Raw genomic sequence first — 24,988 nt, 5'->3', positions numbered from 1 at the left:
TTATCTATAAATCCCATTGTGTGTTCACCACCCGGAGTCAGTTCTTCTTCCATCACCATATATTTGATCCCCCTTGCCCTCATCTCCCACCCCCACCCCCTTTACCCTCTGTTAACCACTAAACTATTGTCTTTGTCTATAAGTTTTTGTTTCTCATTTGTTTGTCTTGTTCTTTTGTTGTTTTTGGTTTATATACCACGTGTCAGTGAAATCACATGGTTCTCTGCTTTTTCTGTCTGACTTATTTCGCTTAGCATTATACTCTCAAGATCCATCCATGTTGTCAAAAATATTCCTATATCATCTTTTCTTAACACCGAATAATATTCCATTGTGTATATATACCACAACTTCTTTATCAATTCATCTATTGAAGGACATTTTGGTTGTTTCCAGGTCTTGGCCACCGTAAACAAAGCTGCAATGAACATTGGAGAACACGTATCTTTATCTGTAGATGTTTTCAGATTTTTTGGGTAGATACCCAGGAGAGGGATTGCTGGGTAATACGGTAATTCTATTCGTAATTTTTTGAGGAACCTCCACACTGCCTTCCATAGCGGCTGCACCAGTCTGCATTCCCACCAACAGTGTATGAGGATTCCTTTCTCTCCACAGCCTCTCCAACACTTGTTACTATTTGTCTTGTTGATGATAGCCATTCTGACTGGGGTGAGGTGATATCTCATTGTAGTTTTTATTTGCATTTCTCTGATGATTAGTGATGTCGAGCATTTTTTCATATGTCTATTTGCCATTTGTATGTCCTCTTTGGAGAAATGTCTCTTCAGATCCTCTGCCCATTTTTCAATTGGGTTTTTTGTTTTTTTGTTTTTGAGTTTCATGAGTTCCTTGTATATTTTGGATATTAGCACCTTTTCGGAGGCACTGTTTGCAAAAATCTTCTCCCATTCAGTTGGTTGCCTCTTTATCTTGTTGATGGTTTCTTTTGCTGTGCAGAAGCTTTTAAGTTTCATATAGTCCCATTCGTTTATTTTAGCTTTTACTTCCATTGCCTTTGGAGTCAAATTGATAAAACGCTCTTTGAACCCAAGGTCCATAAGTTTAGTACCTATGTTTTCTTCTATGCAGTTTATTGTGTCAGGTCTTATGCTTAAGTCTTTGATCCATTTTGAATTAATTTTGGTACATGGTGACAGATAGCAGTCCAGTTTCATTCTTTTGCATGTGGCCTTCCGATGCTCCCAGCCCCATTTATTGAAGAGGCTGTCTTTCCTCCATTGTATGTTTTTAGCTTCTTTGTCAAAAATTATTTGTCCATATTTATGTGGTTTTATTTCTGGTTTCTCAATTCTATTCCATTGGTCTACGTGTCTGTTTTTCTGCCAATACCATGCTTTTTTGATTATTGTAGCCCAGTAGTACAAGCTAAAGTCAGGGACTGTGATACCTCCAGTATTGTTCTTTTTTCTTAAAATTGCTTTGGCTATTCAGGGTCTTTTGTGGTTCCAAACAAATCTGATGATTTTTTGTTCTATTTCTTTAAAAAAAAAAAGCCATTGGGATTTTGATGGGGATTGCATTAAATCTGTATATTGCTTTGGGTAATATGGACATTTTAACAATGTTGATTCTTCCAATCAATTAGCATGGAATGTCTTTCCGTTTCTTTGTGTCTTCTTCAATTTTTTTCAAAAATGTCTTATAGTTTTCAGCACATAGGTCCTTCACATCCTTGGTTAAGTTTATTCCTAGGTATTTTATTCTTTTTGCTGCAATTGCGAAAGGAATTGTTTTTTGTATTTCTTTTTCTGAGATTTCATTGTTAGTATATAGGAATGCAATTGTCTTTTGTACGTTGGTTTTGTAGCCAGCAACTTTACTGTATTTGTCGATTGTTTCTAATAGCTTTTTGGTGGAGTCTTTAGGGTTTTCTATATATAGCATCATGTCATCTGCAAAGAGTGACAATTTAACTTCTCCATTCCCAATTTGGATGCGTTTTATTTCTTTCTCTTGCCTGATTGCTCTGGCAAGGACTTCCAACACTATGTTGAAAAGCAGAGGTGATAGGGGACAGCCCTGTCGTGTTCCGGAACGTAGAGCAAAAGGCTTCAGTTTTTCACCATTAATTATGAGATTAGCTGAGGGTTTGTCATATATGGCCTTTATTACGTTAAGGTATTTCCTTCTGTACCTATTTTATTAAGTGTTTTAATCATAAATGGATGTTGTATCTTGTCAAATGCTTTTTCTGCATCAATTGATATACTCATATGGTTGTCCTTTGTTTTTGTGATGTATCACATTGATGGATTTGCAGATGTTGAACCATCCTTGTGCCCTGGGGATGAACCCCACTTGGTCGTGATGAATGATCTTTTTAATGCATTGTTGTATTCGATTTGCTAGAATTTTGTTTAGGATTTTGGCATCTGTATTCATCAGAGACATTGGTCTGTAGTTTTCTTTTTTTGTGTTGTCCTTACCAGGTTTTGGTATCAGGTTAATGTTGGCCTCATAAAATGAGTTAGAGATTACTGTCTCTTCTTCAATTTTTTGGAAGAGTTTGAGCAGGATTGGTATTAGATCCTCTTTGAAGGTTTGGTAGAATTCACTAATGAAGCCATCTGGTCCAGGACTTTTGCTTTTGGGAAGGTTTTGGATGACTGATTCAATTTCGTTACTGGTGATCTTTCTGTTTAGATTTTCCAGTTCTTCATGGTTCAGCCTTGGAAGGCTATATGTTTCTAAGAACATGTCAATTTCTTCTAGTTTATTGAATTTGGTGGCATATAGTCCTTCATAGTATTCTTGGATGATCCTTTGTATTTCTGTGGTGTCCGTGATAACTTCCCCTTTTTCATATCTGATTATGTTAATTAGTGTCTTCTCTCTTTTTATCTTAGTGAGTCTAGCCCAGGGTTTGTCAATTTTGTTAATTTTTTCAGAGAACCAGCTCTTTGTCACATTAATTTTTTCTATTGTCTTTTTGTTCTCTATTTCATTTAGTTCTGCTCTGATTTTTGGTATTTCCTTTCTTCTGCTGCCCTTGGGTTTCACTTGTTCTTCTTTTTCTAGTTCTTTAAGTTGTAACATGAGGTTATTTATTTGGGATTTTTCTTGATTCTTGAGATAGGCCTGTAATGATATGAATTTCCCTCTTAAAACTGCTTTCGCTGCATCCCAGAAATTTTGGTAGGATGTATTTTCATTGTCATTTGTTTCTATGTATCTTTTGATCTCTCCTCTAATTTCTTCTTTCACCCTGTCGTTCTTTAAAAGTATGTTGTTTAATCTCCATGTATTTGTGTTTTTTCCTGCTTTCTTTTTGCAGTTGATATCCAGTTTGAAAGCCTTGTCATCAGAGAATATGCTTGGTATGATTTCAATCTTCTTAAATTTTCTCAGGCTGATTTTATGTCCCAATATATGGTCTATCCTTGAGAATGTTCCATGTACACTAGAAAAGAATGTATAGTCTGATGTTTTAGGATGAATTGCTCTATATATGTCAGTGATGTCCATTTCATCTAATGTGTCATTTATGCTTGCTATTTCGTTATTTATTTTCTGTTTGGATGATCTATCCAGATCTGTCAGTGATGTATTTGGTCCCGTAGTATAATTGTGTTTTGGTCAATGTCTCCCTTTAGTTCTGTTAGTAGTTGCTTGCTATATTTCGGTGCTCCCTGATTGGGGGCATTAATATTGATGACTGTTATGTCTTCTTGTCATACAGTCCCCTTTACCATTATGAAATGTCCATCTTTGTCTCTTGTTATCTTTTCACCCTGAAGTCAGTTTCATCTGATATCCTTATGGCTACACCTGATTTTCTCTGGGTACCATTTGCTTGGAGTGTCAATTTCCACCCTTTCACTTTGAGTCTATGCTTGTTCTTGTAGCTGAGATGTGTCTGTTGGAGACAGCATATGGTTGGGTTTAGTTTTTTGATCCAATCTGCTACTCTGTGCCTTTTTATTGGTGAGTTCAGTCCATTTACATTTAGGGTGATTATTGATATGTGAGGATTTCCTGTCATTCTATCTTTAGTTTTCTGGTGAGGCTGTGTCTCCATTGTTTCTTTGCCTTTTTGTTGTTGTCTATTATTTCTGTCTGGTGGTATTCTATGATGTTTCCCTCTGTTTCTTCTTTTATTACAGTATGTATTTCAGTTCTGAATTTTTCTTGAGTGGTTACCCTTAATTTTAAGTAAAAGAATGTTTGATATTTATAGTATTCCATTTTCTTTAGCACGCTTACTTTCTCCATTCCCATATTCCGGTTCAGGCCTTAATCTCCCCCTTTTTATGTTTTGGTTGCCACAAATTGTCCCTGTTGATGGTGGTCGAATAGCCTCCTTTAGTATTTCTTGTAGTGCAGGTTATTTATTAGAAAATTCCTTCAGCTTCTGTATGTCTGGAAAGGTTTTTATTCCTCCTTCATATCTAAAGGATATCTTTGCTGGATACATTATTCTTGGCTCATAATTTGTCTCTTTCAATAGTTTTAATATGTGGTTCCACTCCCTCGTGGCTTGTAGAGTTTCTGCAGAAAACTCTGATGATAATCCAATCGGCTTTCCTTTGTATGTTATTGTCTTCTTTTCCCTGGCTGCCTTGAGGATTCTTTCTTTGTCGTTGATTTTAGACCGCTTCAATACAATGTGCCTTGCAGAAGGCATGTTGGGATTGAGGTAATTAGGTGTTCTATTTGCTTCTTGGATTGGAGAATCCATTCTTTCCACAAGTTTGGGAAGTTCTCTTCAACTATTTGTTTGAATATAAAGTCCTCTCTCTTCTCTTCTCATTTTCTTCTTTCAGTATGCCTATTATTCTTATATTGCTCTTTCTCATGGAGTCAGATAGTTCTTGTAGGGTTTTTTCATTTTTTTTTAACTGTCATGTTTCTCTCTTCTTCCATCTGTGTCTTTTTTTCTTCCATCTTGTCAGCTCTGTTACCTAATCTGTCTATTTCATTCTTCCTTTCTTTTATTTAGTTCTCAATCTCTAGAAATTCTCTTTGGTTCTTTTTTAATTTCAATCTCTTTGGTAAAATGTTCATGTTGTTCTTTGATTGTGTTTCTGAGTTCATTAAACTGCCTGTCTGTGTTTTCTCGCATCTCATTGAGAATTTTTCAGAATTACAATTTTGAATTCTCTGTCATTTAAGTCACATATTTCCATGTCTCTAAGTTCATTTTCTGGAGACTTTTCATTTTCCAGATGAGCTGCCTTGTTTCCTTCATTATTCATGGCAGTTAATGGATTATTATTTCTCTTACTAGGCATCTACCAGAGTGGGTTGTGCAACAGGCTGATAGGAAGAAGTCTTTCTTTTGCTTTCCAGTAGGTGTTGATTGAATGTTTTATTTTCTGTCCAACTGCAGACTTTTATTCTTTCTCATGCTATAGTGTTATATTTTCTCTGTACTGTTCCGACTTCTCACAATGAGAGGGTTCCCTGGAAGGTGGGCTTCTACTCTGTGAGCAGGTATCCTGGGTGTCAGGGCACCAACTCCATGCGGGGCTGTGGAGAGCTTCTGATGTTCCAAAGCCCTTCCTGCACCAGTTTCAGGGCCTGTGTGTTTCAGTGTCTTTGTTTACCCTGCAGGGATCCAGTCAGATAGGTGGTAGCAGGGTTGGGGTGAGTTGTGAGAGGTGGCTCTGTGCAATGGTTGTGACCACCAGCACATCCAGTCCTGCACCCAAAGCTCCCTCCTTTTCGCCAGAACTAATTGGGCTGTGAGTCCATGGCTGCAGTACTCAAAACTGCAAATATTGTTTTCTTTTGATGTGACACTGCTACCATTCTGTTTCTAGCACTGGGCAGGTGGGGGTGGGGTTTGGTGAGCTCTCGGAGGGTAGGTAGGGGTTGGCTAGGCTCCATGCCTATGTCTTCCACCTTCTGATTGGCAGTGAGGGCTTAAACCACCATTTTTACCTTCTTCCCTTAGTCTTTGCTCCAAGGTCTCTTCCATGAGGGTGGGGTTCAGCTGTGTTATATGCAGATCCCCCAGGTGGGAATGTGGATCATAAGGGGAGTGTTAGCAGTCCAAATTCTTCCCTGTCCCATGATTGTGATAGCTCTGGCATGCAGGGAGTTCGGAGCTCCTGTCTGTGTCCTGTGGCCCACGAGGCCCGCATCTCCGCATTTCTCCCTTCCCTCCTCCCCTGCTCACCCAGTTTGCCCACTTTAGATGATTTCAGTTGCACATCTCTTAGTCTTGCCTGACTGCTGTGCTGGGAGTCCTTTGTGGAATTATAGTTCTTCAATTTGTTGTAAATTCCAGGGGAGATTTCAAGAGACTCATTTCTCACATCCATTTCTATGACATAATCCCAACTTACGTCTTATTAATATGTATGTGTTAACACCTTCACCTGAATAACAGGTTTGTATGTATAGGCCACCATAAATCTGCCCCAGCCCACATGGTCCTTTCTATCAGTGGCTGGTATGGCAGAGTCCTTTATTCACTGATTCCACACATATTTTTTGGTCACCTACCATATATTAAACATTTTTCCAGATGCCTGGGATATGTCAATGAAGAAGACAGACTTCATGGAACTTATTTTTGATTGGGGGAATTGATAATAAATATTCCAGCATAATATTATCTAGTGGTAAGTGTTATGAAGGGAAATAATGGAAGTTGAAGAAATGGAGAGTAACAGTATTGTTACTGCATATGGGGTGGTGTAGAAATGCCTCCCAGAGAATGCTGACTTCACAGTTATGGTGCCCATTACAAGAAGCCAACTCTTCGTTTTTCACTGGGGTCTTTCAGTGGCTACTGCTCATTTACACTTCTCATCCCCTCAGGCAAAATCCTCGGCCATGGTGCCTTTGGTAAAGTGGTAGAAGCCTGTGCATTTGGCATCGACAGAGCTTCAACTTGCAAAACAGTGGCAGTGAAAATGCTTAAAGGTAATGTTTATATTCCTTTGGAGGCCATTGGGGGACATCTGCAAGGATGCTTGGTATCAGGTAGAAAACCGGACTGTAATAGATATGAAGTTGAAATACTGAAGGGAGTTAACTATAACCAACTTCCACCCTCATTTGATCAATATTTTCCATGGAAACTTTAGCCATGGGCACATGAGCCAATTATCATGGAACCTTGTGTGTCAGCCTATTTGTCCTCTTCTGTGTTCAGAAACATAAATATAGAAGTAAAGATTTGGGGGTTTTAGTTGTTGGTAAGGCCAATATGAGTCAGCAATGGTATTTGGCCACCAGAATTCTTACATAGTTTTCTATTGCATGAGTAGAATTATATGATACAGAATAAGCTTGGATAGAATTGCACCTGGATTCTGCACTGTTCAGTCTGCGTAAACCTCTAGTGTGATTCCAATCTTGAATAGATAAACTTGTATGTATTTAAGCATCCTAATACCATTCAGTCCATGTCTCTGATTCCACATAGAAAAGCATTTAAATCAAACTAGGCCAATCCACCAATTACCTCTCCAGGACAGTAATTCAGAAAAAAAGTTTATCACAAAAGAAGTAGCTATCAAAGAATGTCTTTTTCAAAATTAAAAAGTGTAATATAGTTGAGGCTGTTAGTACATAAAGCTCAGAATCCAGGCAGGCTAGTGCATGGGAAGATATTATGTATCCATTTATAATGTTGTTTGGAAAGCACGAAAGCTAATCATTGTGTTCTGGACATTTCTACCAGAATTCTTTAGCAGCAAACAGGATCTCCTATGCTCCTGCTGCCTTTCCCAGTGGAAACAACTCTTTTATGCATTACTGTGTTTGTTTCAAGCAGATTGTGCTACTTCCAGTGAGTTTAAGGCTTTGATGTCAGAATTGAAGATCCTCATTCACATCGGCCACCACCTTAATGTGGTTAACTTGCTGGGTGCCTGCACCAAACCTGGAGGTAAGGAGTCTTTCACACCTGGCCATAAGTGCCCTCTAGGGATCAGAGCACTGAGAAGCAAAGTAGGTTCTGATTTAGACAGGCCTTCAAGTACAGCATGTGAATTCTTCACAGAGACCTTCCTATGCACAGAACCTCTAGAGCCCAGGTTCTTTGACCCCCTGTTCTAGGCAATACTGTGCAATATGTAAAGGGATCAGATGTATCTCTAAGATTCTTGCCAGCTTGGATATCCTATGGAATCTTAGACACATTAGTTGAAGAGAAAATATTGGGGTGCTAAGGAGGTATGCCAATACATTCAGGGAAAGGGACTTCATAACCCTCTTGAGTTTCCCATTTCAGCTTCCACCTCCTTAGCTTAGCACCCACCACCATAACTTAAGGAGGGATTTCACACACTAAGTCAATTAGCAATTCTACAACCCCTGTCCATTTATAGATTTGAAGCCACTCTCTTGACTACACCAAAAGCCTTGTGTTCCTCTTTTAAATTGCTACTGTCCTTTGCCCTTTCATTTAACTTTATCTTAAACAACATTTTGTGAGCCCCTACTGATTTTATGTGAGGCACTATGCCAGAGGCTTGGAGGGGGTTTGTGGTGGGTGGTGCTGCTGAACTACACAAATAAATAAAAGATGCCTTCAAGCCACATATAATTTGTGATGTGGCCAAGCACAGAGAAAATGTAGGCTATGGGAAACCTGTAGAGAGTCTTAAGCTGTGGAATAACACGATGATAGTTGAGTGATGCCTTTCAGCAAGATAGTGGTGTTGGGGATAGGGTAACAATGTGAAGGGTGAAGACAGGAGTCCCAATTAGTCAATGGAGGAAATATCCAGCTGGTTGGATGCTCCTTTGCCTTCGTCATTGGACTGTAAGCTGCATGTGGTCAGGTGCTCTGTCATGCTCATTCTTCTAACCTTCGTGTTAGCCAGCCAAGAACACCTCAGTAAATGTTCATTGTGGTTTATTGATTATACTTTTCCCTTTCTGCCAAATTTTCCTTCATCCCACTCATCAGCCAGCCAGATGTTTCTGGAATAAGTCACCATTTTATCCAGCACAATTAATCAGTCAACTGCTTTACAACTGGAGAAATCCTTTACGAGATTTTAGGAGATCCTTGGTCAACAGGTTACCAGGACAAGTCTATCCCAAGAATTAGCAACCCTTCATCATCATTCCTGGAAAGATGACTGTGGGCTGTACTTTTGGCAGGTCCTTTGATGGTCATTGTAGAATTCTGCAAATATGGAAACCTGGCCAACTTTCTTAGAGGAAAGAGAGGAGATTTTGTTGCTTCCAAGGTAAGTTTCCCAACTGAATCCCATACTCCATCTGCATTTTTGAATCCTATATAGATGTTTTCTAATGAGAGAGAGAGAGAGAGAGAGAGAGAGAGAGAGAGAGAGAGAGAGAGAGAGAGAGAGAGAGAGAGAGAGAGAGAGAGAGAAGGGAAGGGAGGGGAGGGAGAGGGGCAAGGAAAGGAGGGGAGAGGAGGGGAGGAGAGGAGAGGCATCCAATAGAAATTTAAACTCAGTGATCTCTAAAGTCACTTCCAATGCTGAGGTTTCTCTGAAACAGGCTACTCAGCATTTTCCTCTCATTGGCTGAAATTATATCTTTGGTTTGTGTCACCCTCAGATTACACTATGAAGTCCAGAGTAATCAGGTAGCCTAAGATCCTATCATGCCTGTATTCTTCCATAGCCATGAACCTGAGTTCTCTGAAATCACCTGAGACCTGGGAAAGGGTCCTTCATCTTCCCTTATTGTAGCAAAGGCAAAGGGAGTAAAGTAATGGTGATTAAAAACAGAGGGTGACACCATTTTATGATATTCTCCATTTCTAAGCACAGAGCTCAGGAATATGGTATTCAGACACCCTTTGTGGTACCACATGCCATCATATATCCCGGCACTAGGAAGGTCTTCTGACTGACAGGGCAAGGAAACCCTTTCAACATCCAGATCTGGGATGTTTCCTCTCATCAGGGATGAGTCAATTGACATCATGGCATAGAGAACAGAGCCCTCGACTAGTAGTCAGCGCTGTTGCTACCTTCCAAACTATCTGTTTCAGTAATTGCCTCACACCTCTCTAGGCCTGTTTACCAATGGAAACATAGACTAGGGTGGAATAGATAATTTGTAAGTCTCTCCCAGCTCTAAGGATCTATTTAATCTCTCAGGCTCTGATCAATATGGATAAAAATGTGAAGATCTTTCATGATTCTGACGGCAAGCCCACCCAGCTGATTAAGCACCGTCTGGAGAGTGTGGCTAGCACAGGAAGTTCTACCAGCTCTGGCTTCATTGAAGACAAGAGCTATAGTGAATCTGATGAGGAGGAAGAAAGTAACCGCCACCTTTTGGGGGCCACAATAACCCACCGTGTAGGTATGTGGGGCCCTTTTCTGGCCAACACTCACGACTACCAGATGTTTGAGGGTAAGGGCTGGGTTGGAGGGGTGAGGCCACTATCCCAACAAGGTCAGACCAGGGTTGAAGGAGGTGGTATAGAAAACCATGTGCCTTCCTCTATAATTGTTGATACTCAGCTTAGAGGACTTGTGGTTCTAAGCTCAACTTGCACTTCTATTAGCAATCAGAAGTAGTTTACAATGACAGTCTCCCACGTTGTTCTAGACCTTTACAGTTTCCAAAGTCCTTTCCAATGAATTCGTTCCTTGAGCTTCATGACTTCCCTGTGAGGTGAATAGGGATGCTTATCTCAATTAGACAGAGGAGAAAACTGACACTCAGAACAGGGATAATAGAAAATATACTTAACAGATACTGCCTGTTAGTCAAAATATTTAACAGGTACATAAGATATTGACAAATGGCTATTAATATGTAAGTATTAATACAGATATTAAAATGTTTTGCAAAATATGGCACAGATAGTGGCCAATCAGAATAGATTCCTGATGTAGCCCTAGAGCAGGGTCTTGGGGTTGCTGGATTAGGGTAAAGTCTGGGCAGGGATGGAGTAACTGTAGTGGTGGGGGCACTTGGAGAGCTCAGAGCAGTAACTATTTACCAAGTAGTATGGAAATATTTCAAGAGTAAGCAACTATTATAGCTGTACCAGTGTGTGTACCACCTTAATATTGGTCTGTCTCAGCTAATTAAGAGAAGTAGGAGTTGAACTCAAGTATCCCTTCCATTTTACTACCCCCGTGTTTTGAACTGACAGGTTTAGGCACTGACTTTGAGTGACACTTGTGTTATTCTGCTTGAGGTTTCTGCCTGACTGTGGTATCCACTGTTGCCCCTGATCTTTCTGGTTTGCTATGGTCCTGGCTCTGCTCTATTTCTCTTATTGTCCTTTTGGTCACACATGAATTAAGTGTGCTATCTGTCTGGCTTTAATGCATGTGGAAACATCTCCTGGTCTGAGAGTTAGTAGACCTGGGTTTTATTACTGACTGTACCACTGATGTACTTACTGTGTGACCTTGGAAAGTCACATCTCAAGGCTTTGTTTTTCCTACTTGTAAAGTGAAATCAGTAACTTGGACTAGAATCATTGTAAAGGCCCTTATAATCCCAATCTGGTGTTGTTAGAACACCAGGAAGGGAGGAAGGAATTTCTGAACTTTGCATCTATTGAGAGAAATTGGGGGATGGTGATCTAGCAATGAGTGCGGTATGTAATGACCACACGTTGTGATTACAAAAATTCGGACCTGTTGTCACCATGAATCATGGGAATTTCCTGAAAATTCCCAAACTTTGGCATCCAACAGACATCTTTCAGATTCTCTCTTGTTCCCAGAATTGGCAAAGAAATCTGGACAAACCATGTGTTCATTTCTTGGGGGGAGAGAATTGAAATATATGGTAACCAGACAGTAAAGGTATGAGCTCTTGAACCCCTTAAGACATTCTTATTATATTTGATTTACAAGATTACATGCCCATCACTTAAAAATACATATGAGTTCTTAGTAGAGTAAGTCCTGCCAAGGTCCTGTTGTCAAAAACCTTTGCCCCCATTCTGCAAGATTTTATGGAAGGCAGGACTTTCTTCCTCTCTAGGTCTTCCTACTGCTATCTCTACAGGCTTGTGAGGATGTTTTCAACAACTGGTCTTTCTCTATTCCCTTTTTTTCTCTTCTCTAGACTCAAATAATCTCTACAAGCACCCTCTCACTTTGGAGGACCTGATCTGCTATAGCTTCCAAGTGGCCAAGGGAATGGAGTTCCTCGCTTCCAGAAAAGTGAGCATTCATTCTTCCTGTTCTTTCATTTCCACTATTTGGGGAGGAAGGGAGGTGGATTTCCATGATACCAGTTTCCATAGTAGTTTACTTTTTTTCTTTTCTCCCTAAAGTCTCCTCTTATACTTGTTTGTCTTCCCTTTTCTAATTGTTCTTTGAAAAATTCACACATTCACAGTGCAGACAGTTACTCATTTGCCTACCTGCAGTTGTTAGCGACTTATTTTTCACACTCTAATCTAGGAAATGGCTGGAATATTTAATACCAGAAGTGCAGATTATTATATATTGAAATAAAAATTTTCAGGAAATATCTGTTAATTGGTTATTATGTTCTCTATGCTAACAGCTGGAGGTTCAGACATGAAAGATACAAATTCTCTTTCCTCAAAATTCACTGAGAAAAACAGATACCATATATAACAAAATAGGATAGACCCTATGATAGAAGTATGAAATAAGTGTGTTGTGACTATATGAAAGGAAGCCTCAAGAATCTGTACTTTTTTTGGAGGAAGTTGTATTTAAGCAATATCATGAAGACATGAGAACGAGGAAATTTTCCATAATTCTAAAGACTAGAACATAAGATGCACGGAGGTGGGGCAGATGAGGAAATGTAGCTGAACAGAGAGCTTGACATTAATTATGAAAGGCTTTGGACATCATGTGAAGAAAGTTAACTTTGATGGTTTCCAGTTGTCACAAGATAAAAATGTTTAAGCAGGAACATGCTCAGGTTTGGGCTTTCGGGACCAGAGTGCACCATGTACTAGTTAATGGGACTAGACTGGAGGTAACAGTTTGGGGACCATTGCAGTTGTTAAAATGAGGGAAAGGAGGGGTCTCTCTGACCCAGAGCACTAGCAATGGAATGCAGTGGAGAGAATAGATCTATGTTCTAAGGTAATATCCCAGTATCCAAAGGACAGAACATGTTAGTGGTAGCCAAATGTGAGGAACCATTCCAGCGTAGTGGAACCTAGCCAAATTTCACAACGGATGAACTCATCAGTCTCTCAGTAAATGTTAGCTTTAAACACATATTTCTGCTGAACACTTCTAAGACACATTCCTGTTATGGGTTTTCATTCCTTTCTCCAGCACACTCAATACCCAGCCCTTCTCGTGGAGGAAAATCTGTAAGCCTGCACCATCCTAGAGCCTAGCAGCTCTCCAAGCCTCCTTTGTCCCTTTTCTTTAGTGCATTCATCGGGACTTGGCTGCTCGGAACATCCTTCTAGCTGATAATAACATTGTGAAGATCTGTGACTTTGGTTTGGCCAGAGACATCTACAAAGACCCTGACTATGTCTGGAAAGGAGATGTAAGTTCAAGGTTCCCTGGCATAAAGCCCCAAACCCAGGCTCTTGGGCTCTGTTGGGGTTATGGCTGTTACTATCATGGCTCTCTCCCATTTTGATTTTCTAGGCAAGACTCCCACTTAAATGGATGGCACCTGAAGCCATTTTTGACAAGGTTTATACTACTCAGAGTGATGTGTGGTCGTTCGGAGTCTTGCTGTGGGAAATATTCTCTCTGGGTAAGTGCTTCTCTTTATGGCCACCTCCTCACCATTCCCAATCAACATTGGCTACAATCCCAGAATTTAAAAGACCTCAGGTGTGGATCCATTCTGCCCAATGGATTTGGGCAGAAAACACTTGTGACCAAGAACCAACAAAAACTGTCTCATTTATTTACTGATTGATCAATTTATTCAACAAATATTTGTTGAGAAACTGTTGTGGGCCAGGCATTCTGAGTGCTATGGTTATAGTAGTAAACAAAGCAGATGATAATCCCTGCCACCATGGATCCTCCATTGTAGTCAGAAAAGACTGACCTTAATCACTTAAATAAAATATATATCATTTTAAATGATGTTGGGTAGTATGGAGAAAAATTAAGAAGAGAGATAGGGAATACTGGGATAGAGCAGAATGTGGGTTGGTTTTTAAAATGGGTGGTTAAGTTGAGCCTCACAGAAAGTAAAATGATTCAGTAAAGACTTGAAGAGTAAGGAAATGAGCCACACAGCTACTGTGTTTCCCCAAAAATAAGACCTAGCTGGACAATCAGCTCTAATGAGTCTTTTGGAGCAAAAATTAATATAAAACCCAGTATATTATATTATGTTATGTTATATTATATTATACACCTAGTCTTATAGAGACAAAGGAGGCTTTTCACATATGTAGGGTGACTTTTGAGCAGATTAGGAAAAAGAGAGGTAGCTAGCCAGTTGGCCATCTGGAATGAGAACATTCCAGGCACAGGGAACAGTGAGTCCAAAAGCCCTGAGGTTAGAGCATGTTTGATGTGTGAGAACAACAGTGAGATGTTGTGGCTGGAAGGCACTGGGTGAAAGGTGAGTGCTGGATAATGAGCATAGACAGATAGCCAAGGACAATTTCATGTGGTGCCTTACAGGCTATGGTAAGGACTTTAGATGGAGTTTAAGCAGATATATTGGCATGGAGAAGATGCCCTATCTGACTTCAAGACAGATCTGAGTATGAATCTCAGTGTGGCCTCTCATTAATTGTATCACTTGAACAGGTCACTACTCCAATCTGGGTCCCAACATCTATAAAATGGGGTTAATAATTATGGCATCACAAGGTCATTGTGTTAAAGTACTATTTGAACTATAAAGTGCCTTACAAATATTTAGTATATTCTCCAAGGGTTGGAATTCCAGTCTCCCCAATCTGACCTCAGATTTTTGACATGTGTGGCTCATATTGTATCTAATACCTGAACAAAAGCAAAAGAATGCCAAATGGTAGACTGTTTCATAAAAATAAAAATAAAAAAGACCTTTCTTCTTACAGCATGTGTATGTAAATTCTCATTTGCATATACATTGTGGTAACTATGTTGTTTAGGTTATTAAACTTGTATGATAGCATAATGGATGGAATTTTGTTGCAAAACTCATACCTGGCTCAGGAGAAGAGTGGGAGAAGGCTCATAAGATTGAGTCTTCACACAGGTCCTAAGGTTAGGATCAGGTGGAAGGGAGAGAGCAAGGGCCAATTCTTATTAAGCCTAGAGTGTTGAATCAGTCCAAACCCAGAGCTGAAAGAAATTACTGGGAGAGTAAGACGAGTTTTTTTTTTTTAATTAAAGTTTATTGGGGTGACAATTGTTAGTAAAGTTACATAGATATCAGGTGTACAATTCTGTATTACATCATCTAAAATCACAGTGTGTGTTCACCACCCAGAGTCAGTTCTCCTTCCATTACCATATATTTGATCTCTTTACCCTCATCTACCACCCCCCTCCCCCTTTACCCTCTGGTAACCACTGAACTGTTGTCTGAAAGACGAGTTTTGAAACAGGAAAATATTTAGTTTGAGAGGATTTATGACTTTCCTTTGAAGGCAAACCTGTGATCAGCTACCAGGTGCAAGATGGTAGCTCAAGGTATCTAAAAGATAGGTTGATGGGAGAGAAACAGACCAAGCAAGGGGTCTAAAAAGCTTAGTCAAAACCTGAGGCTCAAGATTGCCACAACCTCATGCCAAGATATTCTTCCCCAAAATTATGATCTATTCTGACCTTGCAAGGAGCATTGGGAGTGTTTTCCTAAGGAGATGTTGACCCACTTACATATGCCACTTAAAAAGTGGAAGCTGTTTAACAGATACTTCTCAGAGTACCATAATAGTACCTATACAGTAGGTACTCAAAAAATTGGCTGCTTGTGGAAAGAATAAATCACAGCTTGACCCACCTAGTTTGAAAATGAGCTCTTGCTTCCAAGACTGCAGATGTACCCACTGACTGAACTTATACCGACTGGTTGAGCAACACCTTTGCCAAGATCCAGCGCTAACATTTGGTTCCACCAAGAGAAGTCACAGGGAGGCCCTCTTTTGGCTGAGTAGGCGTAACAGACAACTACAACAACTAGGGTTAATGAAAGATGCTACTTAAAGGTCAAATCCAACTAGTTTGGGGCAGCTGGATGGCTCAGTTGTTTAGAGCAGGAGCTCTTAACAAGGTTGCTGGTTCAATTCCCACATGGGATGGTGGGCTGCACCCCCTGCAACTAAGATTGTAAACGGCGACTGCACTTGGAGCTGAGCTGCGCCCTCCACAACTAGATTGAAGGACAATGATTTGGAGCTGATGGGCCCTGGAGAAACACGCTGGTCCCCAATATTCCCCAATAAAAAAAAAATCCAACTGGTTTTGTGCCCTTGTATTTTGAGCAATAATACGTAAATTTCTAATTCTCAGTACTGTTTTACTCCGCCTATTTTTAACCCTAGAACTAGGCACAGCAATTACCATTATGAAAACCCAGGCAATAGATTTGACATACGTAATGTCACATTTGATGATATATGCTGAAATTCTGACACATGAATAAAGTAAAAACTGATTTCTATTCATTTAACGTCTATTAACATCATCACAAACCATTGCTTTTTAAAAGAAAAAAGAAGAAACATGTACCAATTAAGTGGATTAGAAGTTTATTACATCAGAGCTATAATTTAATTAAACAAACATTTGGTGTGTGCCTTCCACATTAAAGGCATTGTGAAGTAAGACAGTTCCTAGCTTCCAATGGCTAACAATTGAGTTGGGAAGAGAAAAATACACCCAACTAATTCTAATGCATGACGGACTGTGACAAGCCCTATAATAAGAGTCCAGACAAAGTACATAAAGAAAACAGGAAGGAAAAGGTGAGTTTCTACTTCTGGAGAAGAAAGGATATGTAGAAAAGCCTCTTAGAGAATGAGCAAGCTGAATTGGGCCTTGGAGGATAAGAAAATGAAAATGAAGTTTGAGGAGGAGGTTTCAGAGAAAGGTATGGGTAGGGTATTTCAGAAAGAGGAGAGTATGAGCAAAAGCATAATGTGGAAGAGTGGTTTAGGTTATGGATATGCTTAAAAAAACACTTTTGCCTAACTGATCATTTTAATCCAGGACCTATGGAAACAACTCTATTATTAAATCTCAAACCAGACAAGCATATATATCTGTCTATAGTTTTAGGCATAATAAATACTTGTAAATATATTTTATATGTCTGACCACAGCTTTATGTATAATACATACTGTTTGATAGCTTTATTAAGGTATAATTGATATTTTTAAAACTGCACATACTTAATATATACAATTTCACGAGTTTGGACACATTCATATACCGACATATAATCGCCACAATCAAGGTAAAAACACATCCATCACCTCCAAAAGTTTTCTTGTGTCCCTTTGCTATTTCTGTCTGTGGTTAGAACATTTAATTTGAGATCTACCCTATTAACAAATGTTAAGGTGCACAGTACAGTTTTGTTAACTATAGGCACTATGTTGTACAGCAGATCTCTAAAACTCATCCATCTTGGATAACTAACATTACACCAGTGTACAACTCCACATTTCCCCCTCCCAATTCTCTGACAACCTTCATTGCATTTTCTGCTTCTATAAGTTAGACTATTTTATGAGTACATGACTCATATAAGTTGATCATGCAGTGTATGTGTCCTTTTCTCCTTCTGTGACTGACTTATTTTACTTAGCATGTTTTCCAGTTCCATCCATGTTGTGACAAATTATAGTATTTTTTTCAAGGCTGCATAATATTCCATTGTTTGTTGATATATATCACATTTTCTTCATCCATTCATCTGAAAATTTGAGCTATTATGAAAATTAACTATTATGAACAAGGCTGTGATGAACATAGGAGTAGAGATTTTTTTTTGAGGTCCTGATTTAAATTCATTTGGATACAAACTCAGGAGTGAGATTGCTGGATCTTATGATAATACTAGTTTTGATTTTTGTGGGGAATTTCCACGCTATTTTTTTTATAGTGGCTGCACCATTTTACATTCCCACCAAGTCTACAACAAATATAATTTCTGCACATCCTTGCCAATACTTATCTTTAGTTTTGTTGTTGTTGTTGTTGTTGTTGTTTAATAACAGCCATCCTAATAGGTGTGAGGTGATATCTTCCTGTGGTATTGATTTGCATATCTCTGATGATAAGTGATGGTGCGCACCTTTTCATGTATGTCTTTTTGAGAGAAAGGTCTATTCGAGTCATTTTCTTATATTTTAACTGGATATGTTGAGCTAGAGTTGTTTCTTATATAGTTTGGAAAATATTTTGTTAGATACATGATTTGCAAATATTTTCTCCCATTGCATAGGCTGACTTTTCACTCTATTACTTGTTTCCTTTTCTGTGCAGAAGCTTTTTTGTTTGATGTAGTCCTTCTTGTATATTTTTGCTTTTGTTGCCTGTGCTTTGGTGTCATATCCATGAAATCATTTCTAATATCATGAAAACCTTTAGTTTTTTTCCCTAGGAGTTTTATAGTTTCAGGTCTTAGTTTAACTCCCTAATCAATTTTTAGTTGATTTTTATGTATGGTGTTAGATAGGGGTTTCGTTTCATCCTTTTGCATGTGTGTATCTAGTTTTCCAGCCTCAATTAGTGAAAAAACTACCATTTCCTCATTGTGTATTCTTGGTACCTTTGTTGAAGATCAGTGAACTGTATATGCATAAGTTTATTTCTGGGCTCTCTATTATGTTCCATTGTTCTATGTGTCTGTATTTTTGCCTGCTTTGTTTTTTTCCATTTGTTCATTTTTGCTTTTGTTGTTTATGCTTTTGGTATCGTAACCAAAAAATTATTGCCAATACCAATGTCAAGGAGCTTCTTTCCTACATTTTCTTCAGGGAGTTTTATGATATCAGGTCTTATATTTAGGGCTTTGATCCATTTTGAGTTAATTTTTGTGAGTGGTGTGAGATACAGGTCCAACTTCATTGTTCTGCATGTGTTTATCCAGTTTTCCAACACCGTTTGTTGAAGAGAATATCTTTTTTTTTTTAATTTATTGAGGTGACAATTGTTAGTAAAATTACATAGATTTCAGGTGTACAATTCTGTATTACATCATCTATAAATCCCATTGTGTGTTTACCACCCAGAGTCAAATATCTTACACCCATTGGATGATCTTGGCTCACTTGTTGAACATTAGCTGACAGCATATGCAGGGGTTTATTTCTGGCTCTGTCTGCTGTTCCATTGGTATATGTGTCTATTTTTATGGAAGCCTCATACTGTGTTGTTGTTGTTGTTGTTTTTACTACTTAACTTTGTAATATAGTTTAAAATCAAAAACTGTGATACCTATAGCTTTTTCCCCCCTTAGGATTGTTTTGGCTATTTCAGGTCTTTGCAAAATTTCATGCAAATTTTAAGAATGTTTTTATTTTTCTATTTCTTTGAATAGTACCATTTGTGTTCTGAAGGGAATTGAGTTAATCTGTAGATGGGTTTGGATAGTATGGACATTTTAAGAATATTAATTTTTCCACTCCATGAACACAGAATGTCTTTCCATTTGTTTATGTTTTATTTGACTTCCTTCAGCGAAATCTTGTAGATTTGTTGTACAAATCTTTTACTTCCTTGGTTAAATTCATTCTTCTTTTATATTTTTGATGCTACTGTGAATGAGGCTGTTGCATCCTGGAATGAAATACAGTAAGCAATAATACATTACTTCACATAGCAAGGGAGAGGTGACTAAAATTAATAGTATGTTACAAGTTACTTTGAATTAAGTAACAGATGAGGTTTCTATTGTTTAGCTAACTTGCAATAAACTAAAAACTTGAAACCAACATTGTGTCTTTCTCCCAACATTAAGTGTATACAGTTTGATAGTTCATCATTCTTGTTAGTCTTACACTGGATTTCATCTTTGGGTGTTTTTTTTTTTTTTTTTTTTGGTTTGTTTGTTTGTTTTTTGTTGTTCTTATTTGTTGATATTTTCTTTCTAACTCCAATTTTTTTTTTTAAATTTATTGGGGTGACAATTGTCAGCAAAATTACATAGATTTCAGGTGTGCAATTCTGTATCACATCATCCATAACCAAATTTTTTTTTTTTAGTTTTTTTTAATTAGTTTCAGGTGCACAAGACAAAGTAATACTTAGACATTTATCATTTATGTTCCTCACACTGTGTGAACCCCCCTACCCCCATCCACTATCCCTCTGACATCGAACAGAGCCATTACATTTCCACTGTCTCTATTCCTAATGCTGTACTCCGCTTCTTATAAGTGTATATATATATATATATATATATATATATATATATAAAATTATAAACTATATAAAATTATAGTTGGCATTCATTATTGTCTAACTCCAAATTTTTATTTTAAACACCTGTAAGCCATTTTAAACACTTTTGGAGATTTAGGTGGGGTACAAATGACTTATACTAAAAAGTTCTTATAGATATTCAAACATTGTTTAAATGAAATTTTAACAATATTGACACCGTCTTGAATCTTAAAGACCTAGCAAATGTATTTTAGTTTTCAGAACTATTGGATAGAAGCAACCAAATAAGAGTCATGACTTTTGAAATGTAGCCTACCCATGAACAGACATAGGTGTTCAAAGAGACTTGTGCTTTAATATTTTGTAATCTCTTAATCTATTTTAAACTCTGATTTGAACTTGGGAAATGTACTTTTCCTTTACCATAAAACGTATTTGTAATTAAAATTTCCATTTATCAACTTGAAATTTACTCTCAGGTCTTATTTCTCTTTCGAGTTTGGATGCCACCAAGACTACATTTCCCAAGTTTGAGACAGATGTCCACACTGGCTGGGAATCTGCTTCCTTCTTGCTCTTGAGACCTGGACTACAATAGAATGTCATAGGTTAAAGTATGCTATGAAAGGGCATTCAGAGACTGCAAAAGCAGACATTTTTGGATTAAAAACAAAATTACCCATCTTATATTGAAAGGTGGGTTACATTCCAGCAAATTACAGGGAAATGGCTGAATATATTATTTAAAGGCATGAAATTATTTCCAAGTCAATGGAAACTCATCAATAGGTTTTTAAAACCCCTACCTTCATCTCAAAACACTTTATAAATATGGTTTCTGGGAGAATCATTTATGTCAGGTCTCTGAATTGTCAAGGTAGATGGAAGTCTTATGTCATACGCTCTATGTAGATCAGGAGCTGTTTGTCCCTCCTCAGAATTCTTTTTAGTTCTCTGCCTTATACGATCTTGATGGGTTGTTTATCTCATGAGAATGAATGGGATATATGTTTTTTTTATATCCCAGGTGCCTCACCATACCCAGGAGTGCAAATCGATGAAGACTTCTGCCGTCAGCTGAAGGAGGGAACACGAATGAGAGCTCCTGAGTATTCCACTCCTGAAATGTAAGTTATTCTTCAGGCTAAGGGGCATCAGACAAAATTAATTTGGATAAAAGGGTCAAAGTAAGCATAACAGATAATAGAAGATAATACATGAAATTTTATTCAATGCCAAGGCACTTCTTTTGCTCTTCTCAAATGTACACATATTCCTCAGAGTTATTGCAGATTTAGTTCAAGACCCTCACAATAAAGCTAATATTGCAGTAATGCAAATCACGCATTTTTTTTTGTTTCCCAGTGCATATAAAATTTATGTTTACACTATGCTATAGTGTCGTAAGTGTGTAATAACATTATATCTAAAAAAGCAATGTACGTACCTTAATTAAAAATATGTCATTGCTAAAAAATGCTAACCATTAACTGAGACTTCAACAAGTTGTAATCTTTTTCTGTTGGAGTATCTTGCCTTGATGTTGATGAAAATGCAATATCTGTGAGGTGAAAGGCAAAATAAATTGATGTATGCCTATCATAAATGTAAAATTATCTAAGAATCTAGAAATACAAATTTCATGTGAAGATGCATATACTGACATTTTTCATCAAATTCATAAGTTGTAGAAGGTGTTCATGTGTTAGATGTAACCATAACACTGGCTAGGTCCCTTCTAGCCTTAGATTCTATACTTACATGTTTATGTTTCAAAACTTTGAATAAAAATTACCATCCAGAATCTTGAGTTCCCAAAACAGCCTCTCTTGGGCTTCTGGCAGAGATATGGTGACACACATTATACCAAACTGGAGCCAAGTTCTTGGGATCTCTTACTGGATCACTAATTGAATCTATACAATTACAACAGGTGCTAAAAGCAGATTTGAAAACCTGTAACATCACAGAGATGTATAGATAAGTTAATGACTCCCAATTGTTTTAATAAACAGCAATTACAGCAAAACTGTATTTACTACTTCGTTGATGGCTTACTGGCCAAAGTCATTGGAAAGAACAGGTTTGGATTCCAGTGTTGCTGCTTAAAATCTAAAAATGAAGGCATTTTTACACCACTTTATAAAGATGTGTAAAGATATTTGAAGATCAAACTCCAATTAAATAAGCTTCTAGATCATGAGGAGAGCCTACAGTCCAAGAGTATTTGAAGCCACTTGGCATCATGACAAATGTAGCAATCTCCCCATCCACATCATTCTTGTACTGTCAAAGGAGTTTGGCAACAAACATAAATGCTAAGTTGTTCTCCTTAAGTTAGGGCTTTCTAAATATTTTGGGGTTATAAGTGGACTAATTAAGGCTGATTACATGCATACATTTATGCATACATACCTGAAACAAGTGGGCATGAAGGGGACGTAGGGGTAATGGACAGGTATGGACCAAGCAAACTTTTCAGAAACCTCATTCTACGGCCATAGCAGAGAATATGGGTTGAGGGATAACTGTGAAGATATGATATGAGGTGTCACCCATAGGAAAAGTTAGAGAATCAATGTGAATGGGGAATGGAGACTTTCTTGGCATTTTTTTCAATCTTCAGCTACCAGACTATGCTTGACTGCTGGCACAATGTGTACACCCTGAGACCCAATTTCTCTGACCTGGTTGGGCGTCTTGGAGATCTTCTTCAGGCCAGTGTTCAACAGGTATCCATTACTTTTATTCTATCATGCAGCATCTTTTTAGTGTTGTGTACTAAGTCACAATTCTTGGAGCTGTGAACACTGTAATGCCAATATTCAGTGCTCAGGGAGCTCATAATCTAGTCTGTGGGAATGTAAGGAAAATACTTATAATAGGAAAAGTGAAATGGGAAAACAAAGAAAATAATAAGCCCCCAAAGAGGGTACATGTGATTAGAGACATCTCAGTTCTTCATTAAAATATTTGTTGATCATCTTGTCTGTGCCAAGTAGTGCACTGGGCACTGTTGATGTAAAGATAAAAAGACATGGCCTCTGACCTCAAGCAACACACAATCTAGTAGAGAAGACAAATAAGAAAACCAAGGCTTGTAGCAGAGTGTGATGATTACCAGGAAGAAGGGATATAAGAATCTTGAGAGATGAGCAGAAGTTAAACTATTGGAAAAGAGCAAGAAGGATTCAAGGCAGAGGGAACAACATTTTCTTTTCTTTTCACTCTTTTCATTTATTTCATGAATATCTGTTATGTAGCAAAACACAAAGACAAAAATGTCACATCATACTCTCAAGCTTACAGGCTAGTAAATATACAATGTATGTCTAATAACCCAAAATTGAGATTAATATTCATTTTTTTTGATAGCCAGTGTTAGAGTTTTTTAAAGTAAAACTTGGAGAGAACCTCAAATGGAAAAATTTAGAGAGTGAAATAAGTTATTTTTCCAGTATTACAAATTGTCAACCTTAGTTCTGAAAACAACCTTGAGATATTTTGAGGAAGATATCCAGTTTCTCACTATTAAGTACAATGTTAAGTGCAGATTTTTTTGTAGATGTTCTTTATCATGTTGAGGATGTCCCCTTCTATTCCAAATTTGCTGAGAGTTTTTATTATGAAAAAACTGTTGGATTTTGTCAAATACTTTTTCTATATCGACTAATAAGATCAGATAGTTTTTCTTTTTTAGCCTTTTGATATGGTGGACAGTACATTGATTGATTTTCCAGTGTTGAACCAATATTTCATATCTGAAATAAATCCCACTTGAGATTATATATATATATATATATATATATATAATATATAATATGTATATATAATATATTATATATATTACATATATATATTATATATATATATATATATATATATTCCATTGTATACATGTACCACAATTTATCAAATTGTCTATTTTTTTTCTTTTTTTTTATTTAAATTTATTGGGGTGACAATTGTTATTAAAATTACATAGATTTCAGGTGTGCAATTCTATATCACATCATCTATAAATTACATTGTGTGTTCACCACCCAGAGTCAGTTCTCCTTCCATCACCGTATATTTGATCCCCCTTACCCTCATCTCCCACCCCCCAACCCCCTTACCCTCTGGTAACCGCTAAATTACGTTCCCCAGATTAATTTTCAAACCCCGTGGCCATCCTGTGGTCACCGACTGCCCTTCAATCCCTTCATCCGCCCCCCCCCCCCCGCCCATCTAGCAAACCTCAGTTTTTCCTCTTTGTCTCCAACACTGTTTCTGGTTAGTTCATTCACTTATTCTTTTCTTTAGATTCCACATATAAGTGAGATCATATGGTACTTATCTTTCTCTGTCTGACTTATTTCACTTAACATAATGTTCTCTAGGTCCATCCATGTTGCAAATGGTAAGATTTCTTTCTTCTTTATGGCTGCGTAATACTCCATTGTATAAATGTACCACAGTTTCTTAATCCAGTCATCTACCGATGGGCATTTTGGTTGTTTCCATGTCTTAGCTATTGTGTATAGTGCTGCAATAAACATAGGAGTGCATAAAGATTTTTGAATTGGAGTTTTGGATTTCTCCGGATAGATACCTAGGAGTGGAATTACTGGATCATAGGGTAGTTCCATTTTCAGATTTTTGAGATACCTCCATACTGTTTTCCATAGTGGCTGCACCAATCTGCAATCCCACCAACAGTGCACAAGCGTTCCCTTTTCTCCACATCCGCGCCAGCACTTGTTGTTTG

The 24,988-nt window shown here is 37.8% G+C and overlaps 1 protein-coding gene across 3 annotated transcripts in view; it reads left to right on the top strand.

Moving 5' to 3' along the window:
• Positions 1-24,988, top strand: part of LOC117026978 (vascular endothelial growth factor receptor kdr-like) — a 348,517-nt gene that overhangs the window by 225,206 nt on the left and 98,323 nt on the right. For all 3 annotated transcript variants that reach the window (XM_033114327.1, XM_033114346.1, XM_033114337.1), the window contains 9 exons: positions 6,793-6,897; positions 7,754-7,867; positions 9,091-9,179; positions 10,065-10,272; positions 12,004-12,101; positions 13,306-13,428; positions 13,533-13,644; positions 21,266-21,365; positions 22,865-22,970. In XM_033114327.1, coding sequence (XP_032970218.1) covers positions 6,793-6,897; positions 7,754-7,867; positions 9,091-9,179; positions 10,065-10,272; positions 12,004-12,101; positions 13,306-13,428; positions 13,533-13,644; positions 21,266-21,365; positions 22,865-22,970 — 1,055 coding nt within the window. The remainder of the gene's footprint in view (positions 1-6,792; positions 6,898-7,753; positions 7,868-9,090; positions 9,180-10,064; positions 10,273-12,003; positions 12,102-13,305; positions 13,429-13,532; positions 13,645-21,265; positions 21,366-22,864; positions 22,971-24,988) is intronic.

This window comes from Rhinolophus ferrumequinum, chromosome X (assembly GCF_004115265.2).
Source record: "Rhinolophus ferrumequinum isolate MPI-CBG mRhiFer1 chromosome X, mRhiFer1_v1.p, whole genome shotgun sequence".
Lineage (NCBI taxonomy): Eukaryota > Metazoa > Chordata > Mammalia > Chiroptera > Rhinolophidae > Rhinolophus > Rhinolophus ferrumequinum.
Note: the sequence above shows the minus strand (reverse complement) of the source record. Positions and strands in the feature narration are given on the sequence as shown.